Genomic DNA, 21,039 nt, shown 5'->3' with positions numbered 1-21,039 from the left:
CAGTCAGGGACCACATATTTTGTTAAAATATCTCAATATTGACAACAGGAAGTGTCTCCATGTTGATTCCTAATGACAGAATGCCTTATGAGGAATATAATACACGGCAAAATGCAGCAAAAAGCAAAACACAACAAGGATATCCAGATTCATCTTGTGTAATGTCGATGCTTATTGCTATGGAAACGTTTCAGTAATTGAGAAAAATATATGAGAGGGGGGAGCATGGAATCTTTCCATCACTTCGACTCAGTCCACCAACAGCCCCGCCTCCTCCTGAATGCAAAACAAAAAGCATGTGAGAAGCCCACGTAAGAGGAACAGGTGGGAGTAAATTATCTGGAGCGAGAAACAATTTGTCCTGACCATCGCTGTGCTTTTGCACTAAATGCGAGCTCCACTAGTAAGCGGCACATCAGCAGGCTGCATGCAGCTCCAGGGAGTGGGTGGTGGGCATTACACAACATGGCTTCAGAACCTACACAGGCCACTCCAAGGCCAGCCTCATTGCCTGCGGTAACAACGGGGTGTTCCCTCGCTTACACCCCATAAGAGTATGGAGAGCCTATTGGCGTATTTTGTCACCGTCATGCCCGTGGTCACAATTCTTTCACTTTGTAGCTAAGGCCATGTCTAACAGAGGCCAGGACTTTAACATGGCACCAGGATTCATGAAGATTTTTTTTAAATGCCACAATCTTTGCTTTGGATTGAAGGTTTATGTTTTGGCTATGTAAATTAAAGGTGGCCCTTATGCAATAATGACTTTGAAATAATGTACTTAAAATGTGATGTTGAGATACAGTGTATTTCCATACTTCACATTTCATATTTTACTTATTTGGAGTCAGTCTGATTGTTTTGTACAATGCTTAAGCTGTCAATAATTATTTATAGGCTGCACGGCCCAGTGGTTAGCGGTCAGCTAGGAGACCCGAGTTCAATTCCACCCTCGGCCATCTCTGTGTGGAGTTTGCAGGTTCCCCCCTGTGCATGTTAGGTTAATTGGTGACTCCAAATTGTGAGTGTGAATGGTTGTTTGTCTATATGTGCCCTGTGATTGGCTGGCGACCAGTCCAGGGTGTAACCCGCCTCTCGTCCGAACGCAGCTGGGATAGGCTCCAGCACCCCCGCAACCCTCGTGAGCACAAGCGGTAGAAAATGAATGAATGAATGAATAATTACTTGTAAGACATGCGATTACATTAATTAAATAAATGACACATTCTATTCTGCTGTATCCCATTTCTCCTTAATACGTGTACTATTTCCCCCTTATTTTGAGTCGTCCTGATTATTTTGTACAAGGCTGATTCTGTCATTACTTTTTCAACCACATTAATGAAATGACATGGTTTTGCTATTCTCATCAATGCAGACACAGGTTAGTGTGACAGCTGTCACTATTTTCCCCAGGAAATTACCGTATTTAGCCTTTCATTCCTGCCTACTCTCATTTAAATAGTTTCCTGTAAATCTCCTGTATGATCCTCTCAGTTATTGCAGCTGACAATGGTGATGTGGAGTATACATTCAGGCAGTAATACACGACTCGCATGTAATGTGATTCTTTCATGGGGCATGAATAAACGTGCTTCTCGTCTTTTTTCCACTCTGAACCTGCACATCCTCATAGGGTATTGTAATACGCTCCTTACATTAAAGCAGTAAAACACAACACAGGGAAAATATTCTCATCCAGCCCGAGTTGCTGCATTCACACTCTGTAAGAGGAGATTCCGCCCACTTTTGCCTGTGTTTATCGCCATTTGCATACGTTTAGTTCATCCACTGTTGGTCATCAAGTCTGCTTTTATGTCGGTATAAGTCATTGTCTTATCACTAGAAGAATTTATACCGGTATATAAAAATTATCTCCCAATCCTAGCACACGGCAAAGAATTTGGCAGTACATCTAACCGGCCTCCCAACCACAGACCACATGTAACCAGCCCAGAACTTCCAGATACAAGACATCTGCTGCAACAATGGGATTTGCAAATAATTCCGGTCAGAATCTCAAAGAAGCTGTGATATCTTGGTTATCCCAGCTAAATGTATCCGTGATCCGGTTGCACAGAAGTGGGATATGTTCTGACTTGTACCATGGAAATGGCTAAGGTCCAGGATCTATTTAATCTCATCCCTTATCTCAATCAGTAGTCACCACTGTCATTATTTGTCATCATTCACGATAAATGCTTTTAGATGATATTGCAATCATTAGATCTACTTATTACATCATTTACAGTCTCCCACATACAATACACCTCCAAAATGCATACACATCTACAAAATGAAATCACCTATAATTTAAACAGATTCATAATCAGTGTGAATAGGTTTTTGGAGATGCTAATTGTGTTGGTTAATGTGGATGTGTACTACATTACCCAGAAGGCTTGACACTCGAGGGGAAACTGGAAGTTTACACACCATTGATGCTACGAGCGAGTAATAGTGATGTGCTAATAGAGCATTACTGCTATTACTGTACATTGCTTCCAGTTAAACAAGCAACATACATAACATTAATGAGATATGTGGATTTTAATTATGATGGTTTCAGCACAGCATTGATTGTGTATATGTGCAAGCATTGGAGATCGCTGTTGCAGCGCTGCCTCTTTTTTGCCTCCTTGTAAACCTTTATGAGGATATGCAATTCTAGCAGGCAAAAGTACGCCACCATCGTTGCCATGGTGAATAGATTAATCAATAGCGGTGTCTTTTTAAGAAAGATCCGGGATTGGTTTCACCGGGCTTAATTAATCCACGTCTAGTCATCCTGGCTTGGGCTTCGTGCAACTAATTAAGCCTAGATGCTGATGTTTGGGTTGTTTGAGCTGAGCTCAGGCATTTATGCTGGATATCTGAACGGGCCCTTAGTGCCATTGGAGTTACGGTATGGGCTGTCTTATGTTATGAACAGCGATCACAGGTGCATTTTATTGATGCCATTTTGACTGCACAGGGATACCTTGAAAAAATTCCCACTGTTCCCGCCGCTACTGATCCACAACCATCACCTCATGTTGGAGCATGATACCGCACGGTCCCATGTGGCAAGGATCTCCATAAAAATCCTGGAGGCTAAAATACCAGTTCTTGCAGAGATGCTCTGGGTTGGCATATAGTATGACAGCATGTTGTGGTTCCAGTCAATATGCAGCAACGTTGCACCGCCATTTAAGAGGAGTGGGCTAATATTCCACAGACCACAATCAACAGCCTGATCAACAATATTGGGTACAATATATTGGTAAAATATATTTTACCATTCGGTACCTGTAAAGTACACTACTGAAAAACTACAATAATTTACATTTTGCACTGTTGGATCTAAAAGGGATAATTTAGATTTTTTGACATGATATTTTATTTGCATGATGAATTGTGTCAGTTATCATTAAATAATTTGCGGTCAACAACTGGAATACTATCATTCTATGACTCCGCTGGGATGCTCATCATGTACGGTATCATGCCAGGACCGTGACCCCTTCTGTCATTCGTGTCAAAAGACGGAAATGCTGCCCTGCCTGTGCGCTACTGATTGGCACTCAAACGTTGCCCTTGTGCGACCATTATTTAAAGAAAATAGTCTAACATAGGACTGTTAAGCATAAAAGCATGCACATGTGACTGTATAATTTGTTGACTGGCGTGTTAAAGCCACGGGAGCAGCTTGCACACTCATTGTCACTCTCTCCCGTCCCTTTTGAAGAAAACCGAATCGGCCATCTGGCCTGATCAGGAAGTGACTATATGAGAGCAACAAGCACAACGGGGCTGACATGTCATGCTTCCTTGTGTCCACGCTAAATATTTACATACTAATTCCAGTGTCACGCTGGAATTGGTTTGTGAGAAAGGCCTGAGCTGCTAAAGTGACGACCGAGGTGAGAAAGTGAGTGGAGAACTGTGGGAAAGTGATGGAGCTCGCATTAGAAGGGGGTCGGCTGATATCACACAAGAGAGCAAATTGTGATCAGGAAGTTCAAGCAGGACGTCAAGGAATCTTTTCTTTGGTCTTTATTAGTTATTTTTCACTTATCACATTTAGTTGGATCCCATCGCCCCAGGTCAGATCTTACATAAAAGGCGCTGTCACTTCCTTTTTAGCTCTATTGTGCTGCCTTGAAAAGCCCCAGGAGGACTGCGTGGCTGATGAGCAGCAGGAAACTAGCTTGTGTTTTATCGAATATGCAAGCAGGCACTATTTTTTTGGAGTGATTGGTTGTTGCCATAGAGGCTATCTCACATTTGCAAAGCATCAAAGAAGCCTCATCACAAAGTCTAATGGAGGACGGGTGCCACTTGACCAGGAACAACTGCATCAGTACAATTGTTTGGGCACCTCGGCTCTCCCTATTGGTGTGAATTAGCATTTTATTGGCACTTGAGAACAGAAACATTAGCAACATGTTAGAATTTCAGACTGCTCCACCTATTTAGCAGGTGATCCACAGTTGCTATGGCAACAACAGCAGACACATTATGTGCCCGATTGCAAGATACGGTCAAGTCAATCATGAGCCACAAAAAAAGATACATTTGAGTTTCCTTGTGCTGTTTGCCATTGAACAGGTTTTTCCACAGTTGGCAAACATCCTCATAGTCACTAAATGAACAAACAACTCCGGACTGACCTGTCACTGGGGCCTCGATGTCTAGCAGGTTCTTCTCTGACCGCAGGATGGCCGCACCCTCCCCGATGAGCCTGAGGGCCACCGCCTCCTCCACGCGGCCCTCCTTGGTCAGGTGGGCCTTCAGCACATCCACCTTGGGCTTACCCTCGCTGTCAAATACCTCCTTAGCTGTCAGGCGGTGACTGGGCGGGAAGGGGACAGCTGCGGGTGGGTGAAAAGACGAGTTTAAAAAAAAGTTTGTATCCTATACGTATCCCAATACAACAGAAAAATAAGAGAGACGGCCAGCAGAAACAGAAAATCAGACAGAACAACAACATTAAGTTAAAATCTATATCAAAGAGAGCTATTGTTTTCCTCTCCAATGTCTCATTCACTCCAAATCAATATTAAACAAGTATATTTCAGAAATAACGGCCTCAAATGATTATCATTTTTTCTGTTTTTACATAAAACCCTGGCTATATTTACAGCATTACATATTTATTATGATTTTTTCACATAACATCAACTGTTGTTGTCACGGTAATAGAAGTCATGTAAAAACAAAAGGAAAATGCCTACACGTGCTGTTGTTCAAAAATGTATAACAGAAAATGTTAGCACTAAGATTGTCCATCATAAAAGGGCAAAAAGTTGAAGAAACAAGCAAATACAAAAAAAATGTCACTTCTGAACCTCTTTGGTCAAGTGGAGCCGAGTTTGAACATGCTTCAGTTTGCAGTGACTAGCAAATTTATACTAAAACCAAAATTAAAATGTTGAAACATTAAAGCACACGACAGGTTGGTCTTGTGTTTGGTGGATTATGTCACACATAAACATAATAATGAAAACAAATGCACATAAAGTAAAGAAATCAATACGAAAATGAACTCAATATGAGGCATAATGAGCTAAATGGACATAGGCGCTCCTATAATTACATAACAGCACACTAACCCCAAGTTAAAATTATGCAGCCAAACAAATCTTAGCATTTCCACTCGGCCCAGAACTATTATTATATTACCTTTAGGCATTCACACACAGTATTAAGAACAAATGAACAACGATGAGGTGAAAGGAAAAATTTAGAAAGTCATACAAATAAGTTCCACATCTGTGTCACAGTACAGAAATATGGTATAGTCACTGACAACGACCAAATTGTGGCATCACAACATCCATTAGTGAAGCGTAGGTCATTAACATGCAACAATGGCTGATGAAGTCATTCAACATAACACATCGTCCTACATCGTCACATCGAAAATTAAGATGGAAAAAGTCCTTGTCAGATCCCGCAATGTGTGGGAGTTAGTGCTCTGTCCTTGCAGTGCACCTGAATGCACCGCTCAAGTCAGACACAGAGATTCGCTATGGTGGCTCCACCACGCACTCGGAAAGGGTTAGTGTAGAGACATTTTCATTTTCCTCAGAGGCTTGAGGGCCCTAAGCATTTGCCTACAGTAAGAAACTGCCTTGGCCAGAAATATACCGCCATGATTACAAAGCCTTCTCAAAATGGAGAAGTAATTGTAAAAAGACTGCGCCACATATTCAATTTCGTGACGTGATCGCATTGTTGATGCAGACCTGCTTCTGCCTGGGGCTCCGTGCACCTTTTTACCCTGCCCCCTCCACGCCAGGATGGCTCAAAGCTGGACAGGAGAGAAGTTCCTGGACCTTGTCCACCCTGGTTTTCCAGACCTCCACAGCAGCATACCGACTAAAACGGCATGGTGTTCTGTCTGGAAGCATGCCCAGCAATTCACCACAGAGAGCATGCAAGTGTGTCGGCGTCGGGGTTTTCAGCAGCCCCAGAAAGGGTGTGAGTGAAATCCGTCTAAACTGTCGAGCGAAGGCATGGCCTTCATGCAGGCCATGAAGGCCAGGCTATTCATGCAGACCGACTTGGTGCTAAAGATGCAGATAGACATGTCAGAAGCATTATTTCATCTGCTACATTCATTATGTCTGACGAGGAAGATAAGCTCACACTGCTGTTCCGATGGGCTTGTTTTTAACTATTTTATGTCTTTACCATGTCCTTCCTCAGTTGCTCACTGAACTGCCTTGAGGTCACATGGTTGAAACTGACAATATGAACCGCTCTAACTCCTGTTTACTCCATGATTACTATGTCATCACTCCTGTATAAAATGTAAACACATTAAACACCAAATGCTGTAGTAGATTACAGTGTTTCTCACAGGGATGCATTCTAACTGTGGAATCATGACATCCTATTCTCCAGAACATCCCAGTCATTGTATTCCTAGGGTACTGAATTGATCGCAACTAGACTGTTCAGGTTGACGTTGACAAAGAAGTTTCACATCTCTGTTCATGCTCAAAGACTAGGTGGGACACACACCAATCATACTAGATAGGACAGTTCTGGTCTGTCAGCCTGCTCGTATGAGAGGCGAAACATCTTCTGCTACAACCTCCAGCTGTGAACGACCCTATTCCCAGAGACTCGTCTTATTTGCATAACTGGCCATGATGCGTTCTCCTTGTGCATGCGTGAGTTTTCTCCGAGTACTCCGGTTTCCTCCCACATTCCAAAAACATGTTAGGTTAATTGGCGACTCCAAATTGTCCATAGGTATGAATGTGAGTGTAAATGGTTGTCTATATGTGCCCCGCGATTGGCTGGCCATAACAGTCCATAGTGTACCCAGTTGCATTCTGGAAACACTGGGTTACTGAAAATAAGGCTTAACTTGCAATTTCTACTTTAAACCGAGACAAGCTTACTGAAGGCTATGAGTGCATTACCATCCATCGCCGAAGGTGACATCAGTGGTAACCGGACCTTGTACTCTGGTGTCCCTTTGCTCAGTGAAACGATATGAGCTGTCCCAATTGACCTGTTTTTTTTTTTTCTAAACTATCTAACAGGTGTGCGTCAAACGCTGCAGATTTAGCGCTCCTTGCTGAGGACAAAGTGCTGGAATGCACCGCTCCCCTCCCAGTCTGAGCACTGCTAAGGGCTTGTTGATTCCGCTCAGGTATCTGGGGCAATGACAAACCAACGTCTGATATAGAATTACACCAAGCCTTGGGTTGGCTTCCCCTCACAGCACCTGCTGTGCAACTCAAGACTGAGGCCTTCTGACTGCAGCCTACTGGCACACTTAACTTTGAGGCAATAATAGCATTTCGGCTTGTTCGTCTCACTTTCAGGTCAGAGCCTGAAATTATTAAAATACTTTTCCTGTCATAGGCACACCCTGCACCATAATGCAAGCCTTTCAGTGAAGCCGTATGACCTAACACTTTGTAAAATTCCAAGCAGCAAATACTAACATTATAACCTGAGAGAAAGCAGTGCTTGTTGCCTCTCAACACATCCTCCTTTCATTGCCTCCAGTCATGACAATGGAAACACTGAACTTTCCCCTTGTGGAATTTTAAACAGCCCCCCTTATTAACAGGAAAGCTTGCCCCTGCCAAAGCATTACAAGGCACATTGTAATGGTCTAGGTGTGTGTGTGTGTGTGTGTGTGTGTGTGTGTGTGAAAAACGGACTTCCCAGCATAGCAATGAATGAAAACACCAGCGTGCGTCTGTCCGTGTCTTCATCCACCATTTTCATGGCTGCGAGAGGCTCTCTCGATGCACTGCTGTCTAACGCTCCATTAGCGGCTCACCTTCATTAATTCAACAGTCCCTCCCTCCTGTTATGTAACTGGCTAGCTGCACTGCAGGCTTGAATCGGGCATGACGGAGCAACGGAGGAGAGAGCGGGCATCTGAATGAACTTTCCCTGGAAATTTGCCTCAGATTAGCATTGTAAATTCCATGCGTGAAATGAGATTTCTCTCGTTGCTCGGAGGGCTTTGGTAAATAAAGAAATATGCTTGTAGAAAAACGGCCATGTTTCGTCAACAAAGCTGCTTTTACGTTTCGTACACATGTGGCGTTTCACAAAAGTAGTAGCTCATCACCTGCGACTGTGAAGGAAATAACCAGCGTGACTCTCGAGTCAACTTGAGATGTTCAGCATGGTTGTAGACAGCAGCTGGTGGCAGGCATTCATCCGCCACACTGTGGCTCTTTGAGGATGGAAACATCATTGATACACATGTTTTGGCCGCTTATTAGCCATCCAAGACGAAGACAGCACCTGCCTTTGGGTCATACCGTAAATAATGCTCCAATCTGTGTACAGCTAAGAAGTCTATTGTCCAATAAATGCTGGGTTCACACCATGTGATCTGGAGCAGTCACTTCCGGTATGACCGTTGGGGGGCACACAAAGGCTACATACAAATTCAATAAAGGTCAATAAAGGCGCAGGGCAATTCTTTCTGCATTTCCCAATTTCATGAGTTCCAACAATATATTAACTTTGGCTTCGGATAGGAGGCGGCACGGCGGTCTAGTGGTTAGCGCGCAGACCTCACAGCTAGGAGACCAGGGTTCAATTCCACCCTCGGCCATCTCTATGTGGAGTTTGCATGTTCTCCCCGTGCATGCGTGGGTTTTCTTCGGGTTACTCCCACATTCCAAAAACATGCTAGGTTAATTGGCGACTCCAAATTGTCCATAGGTATGAATGTGAGTGTGAATGGTTGTTTGTATATATGTGCCCTGTGATTGGCTGGCGACCAGTCCAGAGTGTAGACAGAACAACAACATTGCCCGCCTCTCGCCCCGAAGACAGCTGGGATAGGCTCCAGCCCCCCCCCGCGACCCTTGTAAGGAAAAAGCGGTAGAAAATGAATGAATGGCTTCAGATACATTTTGCTTGTTTTTGGTCACAGTCAAGAAGAGCGTGTTCAGACTCGGGTTCCAATCAATGAGAGAGACAGGTTGTACAGTGACCGATTGTACTTAAATGACTTCTAGCTACAAATACACTTGTTTACCGTCCATCTGTTTGAGCCAGTGACAACAGCAACTGGATGTGATGTCACATGCAACCCAGCAATACAGACAAAGAAGGCACAGAATATCAGACAGGAAACAGTATTATACGGATTCTGAAAATCACTACCCTGTTTTCAATGTATTCATTTAATGACTGAGTTGCCGAGTACATGGTCTACTAAAGTAAATAACAACTGAGGTATGTCATTGGTATTGGGTCATTATTGGTCATTATTAACTCCAAGTTGATGATGTACAGTATCATGAGTGGTAGTACCCAGCATTTATCTATCATCATTGAGTGTACTTTAAAATGTTGCTACTCGGCTGTGTGAAAGTCACTTGTGAGTACCTAGCTCATGAGACGAGACGGTGCATAAAATTGGGTCCATGAGAACGACTATTTTTCCACTTTTGCTGGGTTTTTGTTTATTTTATTTATGCAATGAGCCATGTTCCACAGATGGCTCTGCGCCACACGGAGATGGGGCTCATTCTTGTGCACCTGCTCGGCAGATGTTTGTATTTAATTACCAAATAAATGCATGATACAAAAAACACAAATGTGCACTCTTACTTGCCGAATATATATCAACCATGTCAATACAACACGGATCAACATGGATCCCTTCAATGTATGAAGTGTGTTATGAAATGGAACCGGTCGAGGTGGGTGCTTGAAAGGTGGCGCTAAGCCAAATTCAATGAGCGTCAATAGAACCGCTAGGTGATTAAGGGTGCGGGCAAGTCTGAACATCTGTGTGGGCTGATGTGACAAATCTTGAAGTAAAGTTGATCAAATGTAGAATTACAGTACTTCATCTTCTGCTTGGACATCAACAAGTAGCAAGCAGCTATTTAATTCCGATGGGGAAAAAACAGCGACAAGTCATTCACGGACCCTGGGAACACCAAGGTAGGTTGATTGCCAAGTGTGTGCTTCCAATAATGCCTTGCACCCTTCCACTTCCCTATTACCACTTCCCTCCCAGGAATGAGTATGTTGCTTGTAGCAAGGGTGGTCAAAACAACGCAAAAAAGGGGTAAATAATGAAACATGTTCACAGGACCCCCGCGATCCTCCTTTCATAACGTTTGGAACATGCCACATGAACCACTTTGTTTGATTACTTTAAATGTTCTTATGCATAAAAGCCCTCTGTCTTGGAGCTTGGTCTTGCACCATAACGTAATTGGACTTCATCCTTATTAAGATGTACTGAGCCGCATAAGTTCATTGTCAACACAGGGAAACTAAAAACTCGGTGGGCTTTTTAATAATGACAGCCCCGATGCATGCAAAAGAGGATGAGCACAATGCCTTGAGTAGGCCATAGAGTGCAACTTACTCTTCCGAGATTGCCAATTTTGTTAATTGAATTACATAACAATGAATAGGAGCCGGGAGTATGGAGTCAAGCATAAACGGGGAAGGCTGCACACTGGAGCTGTAACAATGCCGACACAATATCCAATTGCCCATTTACATTTTTCACTGTGAAGGCCAAATGTTCCCAAGAGATTTTAGGGTTCTCAAGCTATGGCTTCTCTTTGGCTCTATCACTAGCCAAAGGCTGGGCTTTTGTTTACAAATGCTTCCTGTCCCTCACTTAATGTATACCATGTGGGAACTTGGTATGCCTCCGTACTCTACTGTAAATCGACATGCATGTACTGCACAGTATTCTAAATGCAAGCTCTGTATAATATAGGACTACTGCCTAAACATAAAGCACGCTTTAATAATGAAAATATAAATTATATGCAACGCTAGACACATCAACATGATTTGTATAGGTCACAGTTTTATACAGTAATTGCCGCTGAAGTAATATAAATTTAAGACAATATCTTTATCATACTGTAGCAGGGTGAATTTAAATCAACCTATAAGGCCGCCCGCCCATCTGGCCATGCAAAAATCACAACGGTGTGCAGGCTTGAGGCCTGGTGGAAGAAAGGTCCCTCGGAAATTGTCGTGCACACCTTTTTGTGATGCATTAGGGGAGTGTAGCTTTTGTGGCTAAGTGTGTTTGAGTGCGCTGATGTAAATCTGGGTGCAGTAGGGGACTGGCCATCGAAATACTTGATGCAAGCAGTGATGGGAGTGGGAGGCTTTACAAAAATTGAAAAAGTGTAGAAAAGGTATCCATACACAGAATAAACGAGAAGTGAACACTGAGGCAAAAAACAAATTCATAGTATGACATTTCTCAAATCGCACTTGTGTGAATGCTTGCATTTACAAATATAAAATTGAGCACCATTTGTCATCTATGTATTCCGCCTCATTTTTTTTATCCTTTCACGTCCCCATTGTCCAATGTCAAAATGTTCAGCGCCTGAATATAAGCACTGTCTAATTGTTCATCGTGTTTAATAAAATTATATTACATTGATACGCTGCTTCTTCTTTATTCTACATTTGAGCATATTTCCACAGCATTTCAGTCCAGCCTCAGCTCTTCAACATTAACATGCAATGTTTACTGGCTTTGCTTTATCTAGATTAGGGCTGCAGCTAGCGAATATTTTAGTAATTACATTATTTTACTCAAATTTTTGTCCATTAACCAAGAAATCTGACATTTTTTTTGTGCTTGGTTAAAGAGCAATAATAAATGTACAAGAAAAATAAAACATGGTTTAATTTCTTTAGATAATCAAGTGTTTTATTTCTTAAATGGACATTGTGAATAGTGTAACTGATGGTTATTTTTAGGACTATATGCATTGCAATTTGACAGCACGCAGAACTGATAGTGATCAAACGATGATCTGTAAAGGCCAGAAAACATGCATCAATAATTAATATTGTCAAAAAGTTTTAAATAATTCCCACTTCAACTCAATGTGGCAATAAAGATCATTATAGGATTCATTCATATTCTGTTCATAGAATCAATAGCATTTCAACCAGATTATGTAGCAGGCATTATACACAGTGCATGTTCTACTACTAGTTAGCATCGAGTTTAGCAACCATAGATACTGTACAATAAAAAAAGACTATTTAAAAACAAACAGCAGAAATCAAGCTAACACAATAAAATAGTAAGCCAATGACACCATTAGTCACTTTCATTGCCTCTTCAAAGTAAATAAAAAAAAAACTTGAAGAGTTTTTGTAACCGAGGTACTCAAATTATTTGAATCAAAATCTTGATTCAAAATCTCAAATCTTTGCAGCCCTAATCTAGATTATTATTATGATTTATTAATCCATGGAAAAATGATTCACCGCTTTTGTTATGATGATAAGATGATTTATATTCAACAGTCATCAATACGCTAACTACAATAATAACATCGACCTGAGACTTACAACCGGTGTCTTACTCCTCCCTGTCGGGTCTTGTCAATAGAAAGAGGACACCAACAGGAAAATGTAGAAGCCTGGGTGTATTGTGGAAGATGTCAAGCCAGGGATTAGCATGTTACACTGAGATGTGCCAACAAGGATACACAGAAACCACGTGACTGCAAAACAAGAGCAAGGGATGGGCGATATAGCCTCAAATCCATATTGTGATATATGTGGGCCATCCTCCTGAAAAGGGGTACCGAATCAAATCTAAAAATGATGAAAACAATGATGTCGCGACCCGTTAAAGACATGTGACCAGAAGTGGGCTTTGATAACAAGCCAACATAATATCTGAATATTTTGACTGACACGACTCACCCAAGTCGATATTTTGTCGTCACCACAATGACTCGCCGAGGTCATTGCACTTGGCAGAAGATCACGGACTTACGCACATGCGTTCCTCTTCTACAATTTGGTGTGTCATGTGATCCTGTCTGTGTCTGTTTACAAAGCAACTATTTGCAATTCCGGCAGTGTGGACACAAATTAGTTTCAGTTTAGACAGAGCGTTAGCTTAATTTGTTTCAGTTTATTTATATGAAACGGCTCAGAAGTATTTTGGTAGAAGTGTTTGGAATATGAATTCGGATGGCATTTAGTTCAAATGACATATTATCTTTATTTTTTTTATTGATTATAAAGGGGGTAGAAATGTTTCTGTCCTGTGAAGGGTCCGTAGTCCCAAAAGGTTTGACCATCTTGTTTGCTTCTTCCCTGACATCAGAAAAGCAGGTGAGAAGAAATTGCATGAAATCCAGCAAAAGAGGTTGCCAGGGAAACAGGCCTGTGGAGTTGCAGTCTTAATCTTTCATCCATCAAAGCTTAAAAAATTACATGATCCAAGGCTGGAAAATTGTTACAGCGTCACTATGTTGCATATTTTTGTACACTAGCCGGTCTTGTCATTATTAAGACAGACAGCATGCAGGAACAAGCCGACGTGAGTGGCCATCACGCCGCTGCTGCCGGGCCATCAAGTTCTGATGGAAGCTGTCAGTGGGTTTGAGACCTGAATGACATGTAAGAGCTAGCGGCACAAGCCGGCGCTTATCCTGCTGTTTGCTCAACAGATTTCAGACGCAGAGAGCGCGTTGGTGGAATGACCAAAAAACGCACCCGTCGCCTGATGACTAAATCCCCCCGATCAATTAGAGAGGAGAGGGCGGGAGCGTGGGAGGCAGGATGAATGTATGTATGGAAAGTAAGCACGGATGGCAGGAAGTAGGCGATAGATGTAGTGGCAGGGGCAGGCTGGGGGCGGTGGGGGAGGTGCGTTGGTCATTGGGTGAGGGATATCCCTGCATAGGTGTCCACTGCTGGAGGTTGGGGGCGCGGTGAGCCACCAGATATCGCCTCTTTGAAGGGAGCCAGATGTTGAAGACCGGCTTGTTTTATTTCTTAGTTTTTATGAAAATTAAATTAAATAAATACTAAAAAGGACAGAATCACTGGTAGCAGCTACAAGATAAGCTTTGGATCAGAATCATTTTTCTGTCTTAATTTTAGGGCTACAACTCACGATTATTTTCATAACTGATTAATCGGTCAAATATTTTTTTTGATAAATTGATGAATTGCAGTTAGAAGGAAAACACATTTTTAATTTCCGCCTCTTAACAGCAATCCCTTAAAGAATGCATACATGTACTTTTTCCCCTCCTCAAAATTATAGCAAAAATCAAACAGCAAATCAGGATATTAACTTGATAATCAATTAATTGTTAATTTCATTTGAGATATTTTAAATATACCCAATACCATATCAGTCAACCACTGATGACATCATAGACGAGTAACATACTGTAACTGACTTATGGTTTCGGTTGCTATTTTGTTAGCAAGGATGCTAACTGGATGTTTTGTCACTAAAAATTAATTAGTTGCATTCATGCAATGCATTAATAACACAAGACACACACCATATTGTACATGAATTGGACAATGTATTCAAGCCCAGGCCAAATGTTGAAGTAAAGCTTCTACGGTAACAGAAAAACCAACTGAGGTTCCGCTGTACTTGCTAATTTCGTATTCATAGCTGATTCCTCCCACTATAGATGTATTTTAATGTGCACACACACATAATATGCTGTAAGTGTAAACAAGAATACAATTTATATATGTACATAAATAAATTATGACACAATCAAAATGTCCTGTCTGTGATTGGGTGTGAGAGCACCTTTATATACTTCAGAAACTACAATGGACGCAATTAATATGACTGCATGATAGAGGGCAGTATGATTTTAATTTCTGGGCTTTTCAGCTTGGCTTCACTGCCGTTTCAGTGTTGAATGCAAGAAAAGTCGGCTCAAAAGCTTTGGAACTAGATGTTGGCACGCCGTTCCCCGTCATCATCCCATGTGATCCCACAATCCTGCTCCAGCTGCAACAAGGGCAGCTCAGGTCGGAGTGATGCTAAAATCTCTACGATAGTCTCTCATTTGGACCATCTGATCTATACCCACCAAGTAACTTTCATAGTTTGGTAAAATATAAAAGGTTCCAATTGAGTTATTGCAAGAACACGCCATCCAAGAAGGTCGGTGTTTGTGTAAACAGATTAGAAGGTTTGCAGCAAGGATAACACTGGCATTTCCTGCAAAAGCTGCTGTAACAGGACCTGAAGAAGATGTTTTCCCCGTTGGCTTCGCCTCACTGAGGTCTGCATTCGTCACCCCCCTCCCTCCATAATGCTGTGACACAGGATTAGCTTTCATTAGAGACGCCGCTGTAATCAGCTTTGGAGCGTAGCGGCGGCAGAACAATGGAGGAAGGTTCAAAGGATCTGGAAGCTGAATGCAGGTTGGAGTATTCTTGCACCTATGGTATTACATGATGTTTTCAGCACAAGCACAGCAGGAAGGCGACAATAATGTTAACGTGTGTCCATTTTGGGGACATGAAGACAAAGGACAGTAGTACTGCAGCCTGCAGGGTTGCCGGAAATGACCGTTGATGAGAGTTTGACTCAGTTTGTTTAATTGAATTCTATTTATTTTAATATCAATATGGTAGCAGAAAGTAGCCTGAGCCGGTACCTTAGTTTTCGTTATTCAATTGTTTCAAAAGTTCAAATGAAAACCGAAATGTACAAAAAATAATGTAAATCCAACAGTAGTTGTGTTGTTGTATTGCCTATTTGCTGCTCTGGGTGCCTCAAATTACCTCTTTTTTAAAAATTTTATTGAATATTTATTCATTAAAAGTGAAAATCAGGAAGTGTTTCTTGCTTCGCCGTGCGCACATCCAATGGTACCGGTCTGAAAGTTGCATAAACCCCTCTACAATGCAGCTACATAGAGCCAAGAAGGCAGAGCTTGGACGCACTCTTCCATCGCCTGGCAACACCTCGCCTTCCTGGCGACACCAAGACAGTGTGGCGTAGAGGCCATCTGTGGAACGTGGCTCACTGCAGAAATAATCTGCCTGTATATTTCTAACTCCAGTACTAACATTACAGTAACATTTTAACAGCAACGCCATGCTGTTGGTTAAAGCAAACAAACAAAAGGATCAAACTTACTGCTCCAACATCTGTAGCTCATTGGGGTATATACATTGGGCTATACACGGGGTGGGCGCATCTATCTGACTAATGGGCAGTTGGCAGAGCTCCAGGGTAATTTAAGATGTGTAGTAAAGCCTATGTAGAATTTCCAAGCAATCATTCGAGTGCCTCTTCTCTAAAAGGTGTAGCAAGAGATTAGATTTTTCAACATACTAATAAACAGACTCCTGGGACACTGACTATTGTATTATCAGTATTATTTTTCAATTCTGATATATTAAAACATAATTAAAACATATTATTACCATGTTGTGACATATGGACATATGGAAGTGGCAGCGCTGGAGGCAGGATTGGAACCGCACAATCTTTACACAATCCTACCTCCACTCAGTGTTCCCAGCGTCACTCGTTAGCACCGGTGGGTGAGACGTGAGACACTTTTTTTTTCCCTGACTTCAACAGCTGCCGCGGTCCAAGCAGTCCAATCAGAAGCTGTAGTAATTCTACACTTAGGCATGGGTCGGTATGAGATACTGACAGTATGATAACCTTGGGCAAAAAATATCACACAGTTTGACGGTTTTACGCTATTATAATTACGACTCTTAAATGTGTTACTGTGCTGTAAAAGTAATTTATCAACCATATAATATTACACCATGAAAGTGGGTCATACTGTATGTATTTAAACTAAATAACTGAATTATTTTTAAATAAACAATCAAATAAAATGCAGTTCTGAATGCAGTCGCCAAATGATTACTTCAATGTGAGTAATATGTTGGGCAACAGCGGGCGTATCGGCCTAACGAGGCAACTGACAAGGCCAGACGTATGGCAACCCAGCACACGCCTGTGGTTTTCTAACCCTAAGCCCAGTTTTGACTTCGAGGACGTGACAAAACCACGCTGGAACTCCCACCTGTGTAGCTAATGTACTGATTGCTGGCAGAGCTCCAGGCTTTATCTTGACGTGCGTAAGAAATCCATTCCTAAATTTGTATTTATTTATTTTACAAAGTGGTGGGCTGATTAAGTAGCCATTTCAATACATTTTTATGTGCAGCAATCCCTCGGTTATCACTGTAAAGTAGCCCTTTAAATACATTTTTATATAAAGCAATCCCTCATTAGTCACTGTAAAATAGCAATTTAAATACATTTTATGTACAGCAATCCCTCGGTTATCACTGTAAAGTAGCCCTTTAAATACATTTTATGTACAGCAATCCCTCATTTGTCACTGTAAAGTAGCCCTTTAAATACATTTTTATGTGCAGCAATCCCTCGTTGATCACTGTTAAGTAGTCATTTAAATACGTTTTTATGTACAGCAACCCCTCGTTGATCACTGTTAAGTAGCCATTTAAATACATTTTTATGTACAGCAATCCCTCGGTTATCACTGTAAAGTAGCCCTTTAAATAAATTTTTATGTACAGCTATCCCTCATTAGTCACTGTAAAGTAGCCCTTTATATACATTTTATGTATCATGCATCATGTTCATCTGCATGGAGGTTTTCCATTAATAATCTCAAGAAAAGATGCAAACAATGAGGAATGTAGATTTTTCTCATCTCCTGTGCTCATAAAAAGAGTCCGGCGGCACATTTCAGCTAGAAAACTACCTAAAAGTCTCTTATGGATACTAGTGGACAAGTGCAAGGCCGCACTTCCGTCTTAAAAACAACTAGTAAAAAGTACGGTCAGGCAGGGATTTGTAGTTCCGTTTGGATTCCCCTCCGCAAAAAAAACAGTTTTTTACATGCACAGACCACCTTTGTGAGGGGGCTGCCACTCTCCATCAAGCTGTCAACTGGTGCTTGTAATGGGAGGGGCTGACGACACAGTTCTATCGAGAACATATGTCCACACTAACCCTGAAGAGCCAGACCAATGCCCCCCTGTTCAAAGGATGCCTGTTGCCAAAACTACCTACTTGACTTGACTTAAAAGGGTCGGACTCTACAAGTAAATGTCAACAGTTTGTCTAGAATTTAACCTTTTGAAAGGACATAAAAGTCAAGCATACTGTAGTAGTTTGCTCCTCACTATTGACTATACTATTTTCTGTTGTCGTTCACAGTTTGTCTCCAATATAATATGCCTGAACAGGCGTGATCGCACCTCCCAAGGAGAAGGAGGGCTAGTTGGCAGTAGAGATGTGGACATTTCTTGAACGCAATTCCAATTGGGCTGAGATGTGGCTGGGCCGGTCTATAGTTACATCTGCACTTGGTAAACGGAGCGTACCAAACCTGAGGATGACCCAAATAAAACACAGCCTGAACTCCATAAAGCACCACCTACCCCTCGGCCCAAATTTCTGCTCGTCCTGAAATGAAATACCGCGCTGCAAATATCACGTTGGCCTGCTAATTGGGGCAAGCCCTCCTACGGAAGCAAGAATAGAACCGTCAGATATGTGAGAAAGCATTCCACCAAGAGAACAAGGATGGTAGAACCCCCAATCTCATGTCATGTAGGGATTTTTTTTGTAATTAACCAACGGACATATGGTGATAAAATGTAAATGTAAAAAATTGAAACGGAAAAGATAGAATTTGGGGAAAAAAAGTAAACCCTACAGAAGGGATGATGTATGGGAAAAGTCACTTTTGTTGCACGACACAGTGGATGGAGATGTCATACATCATTATAGGTTATCACATGGCTTGTCTGGTATCAAGCCAGGTATCATGCCCCCAAGTATCAGCTTGGACACGACCTTCGGTCTCGGGCTGATACTGGGTTTTTTGGTGACTGGAGAAGCACTAGGAATATTTATAGTTACAGTGACATTTCCTGTCACATGCGTGGAGTTTAGAACGTTTAGAACGCCCAGGAGCCCACTTCATGACCTGGGACTTTTGTTGGGCATTCGTGCTTGTGCGCTGTTCTCTGATTGGTTGTTTCATGGGCACGATACCAGAGCAGCGTGCTCTGAGTGGACAGCTACGGAGGCTGATACTGGACATGGTTAAACTATATATTTTATCAGCATCACTGCCCTGGGCTTTGACACAGTATCATTTCGGCCTTTTCCCGTATCATTCATGGGCGGTTTCTAGGGTACAGGGCCAATTAATACTGTAGTATGTGATAATAATGGATACCACATGATATGTCACTGATATCATTTACCCCAAATGTATTCATTTACTTCCTCATTTACAATGTTTGTCAGTTTGAGGCATAAACTATTAAACATACCGCATACTTTCTTATCCTTTTTGGTCCTTACTAATGTGAATGTGCTCAACACAGGAAGTGAACAAACTATTCAGAATTTTTGAAACAGGCAGAGAAGGGGTTGGATTAAATATGCGCTGCTTTTTCCTGCTCCCTTTTCCAAAATGCTTAAAAACATCAAGCATCTACAAAACATTTGTAAATAAACAAGCATTAACCGTAGTATCTGATGACAGTATTATACTGAAACATGCGTCAATGTACTGTAGCATACAGTCTGTCCATGTTGAGTTTTATTTCTGGCTTGGTGACAGTGGTTATTCAGAGGACAGGTGGCGAGGCAATGGGATGGCGCTGCCAGCCACCTCCTCCTACCTCTTGCCAAGACAACAAGAGTCGAAAGTCCCTGTCCACTGCCATGGCTTCCTGTTCCCTATTTGCCCACCTCAAGCCCTCGGTTGCATCTGGGCGTGGCAGGCTCTTCCTCTCCTGCCAGGAGAACCCGACAGCCAAGAAATGAATTGGGGGGGTGAGAGGAAGTGCAATAAAAAGACTTGTATCACTAACAAGCAAGGAATTCTGAGTCAGCGTGGGATATAACTGAACACCATGTCTCGCCATTCCCAGCACCCCTTTCTCTGCAGTGGTGCTCTGTACATCAGGAGAAGCTGTGACGGAGCCTCGCATGGAGCTGCTATTATGCAACCCCAGTGGGCTAAACGAGACTGTAGAGTAAATCATTCTGACCTCCATACTGCAGAGAAAGCACTTTCGAAAATTCACTGGCAGCGTATTTATGCAGAAGGCACCATCTGTGCAGGCATTAGCAGCCGCCATGAGATTAAAGGTAGTTAAAGCATCACATTCACAAGACTCCACAGCCAGCATTCAGGCTGAGGAAGGCCGCATCCAAAAATATGCGTTCTTGCTGTGTCATGTGTCCTTGATGATCGGGTCAGCCAATAAGTTCAAGGGGGACACTGAACAGCTTGACTGCCTGGAGTCACGGTCCAAAGAGTTCTTTGCTGTTTGCAGGCCATCTATCAGAGATAGCTTCCCTGCGCCTCTTGTTTTAAGTAATTTCAATAAAATACTGTTATCGTGAGAAGGAACATTTGCGTGGGGAAGTATTTTTCTGGCGCACTGCTGCTCCTCCCAAACTTAACATACCTTCGAATGGAAGTTAACGGGCTTAGCTTGGTTTAGCAGAGCATGCTAGTGCAACCGTGCGTGGGCGCCTTGGGCTATATGAGTGTGTTTACACGAAGGATCGACCGATACATCGGCCGGCCGATATTTGCGTTCTTTACTTGACTTTTATCGGCCAATACGCGTGTGGGCTCGCCGATGTATTTTTCCTCTGCATGATTTACAGACAGGCATCCGCCAGGCAGCTTTGTGTTGCCGCAGGACCCTGCAAAACACGCAGTCGCAGTACCCCTC

General features: G+C 42.3%; 2 protein-coding genes across 4 annotated transcripts in view; both read right to left on the bottom strand.

The window, feature by feature from the left end:
* LOC131125032 (protein phosphatase 3 catalytic subunit alpha) overlaps window positions 1–21,039 on the bottom strand; it is a 70,318-nt gene that overhangs the window by 30,550 nt on the left and 18,729 nt on the right. For all 3 annotated transcript variants that reach the window (XM_078797089.1, XM_058066145.2, XM_058066146.2), the window contains exon 2: window positions 4,653–4,853. In XM_078797089.1, coding sequence (XP_078653215.1) covers window positions 4,653–4,853 — 201 coding nt within the window. The remainder of the gene's footprint in view (window positions 1–4,652; window positions 4,854–21,039) is intronic.
* plaa (phospholipase A2-activating protein) overlaps window positions 1–21,039 on the bottom strand; it is an 80,650-nt gene that overhangs the window by 52,237 nt on the left and 7,374 nt on the right. The window lies entirely within an intron of this gene.

This window comes from Doryrhamphus excisus, linkage group LG2, assembly GCF_037039965.1.
Source record: "Doryrhamphus excisus strain RoL-2023G ecotype Guam linkage group LG2, RoL_Dexc_Guam_v1.1, whole genome shotgun sequence".
NCBI lineage: Eukaryota > Metazoa > Chordata > Actinopteri > Syngnathiformes > Syngnathidae > Doryrhamphus > Doryrhamphus excisus.
The sequence above is the reverse complement of the archived record's forward strand: the minus strand, read 5'-3'. Positions and strand labels throughout refer to the sequence as shown.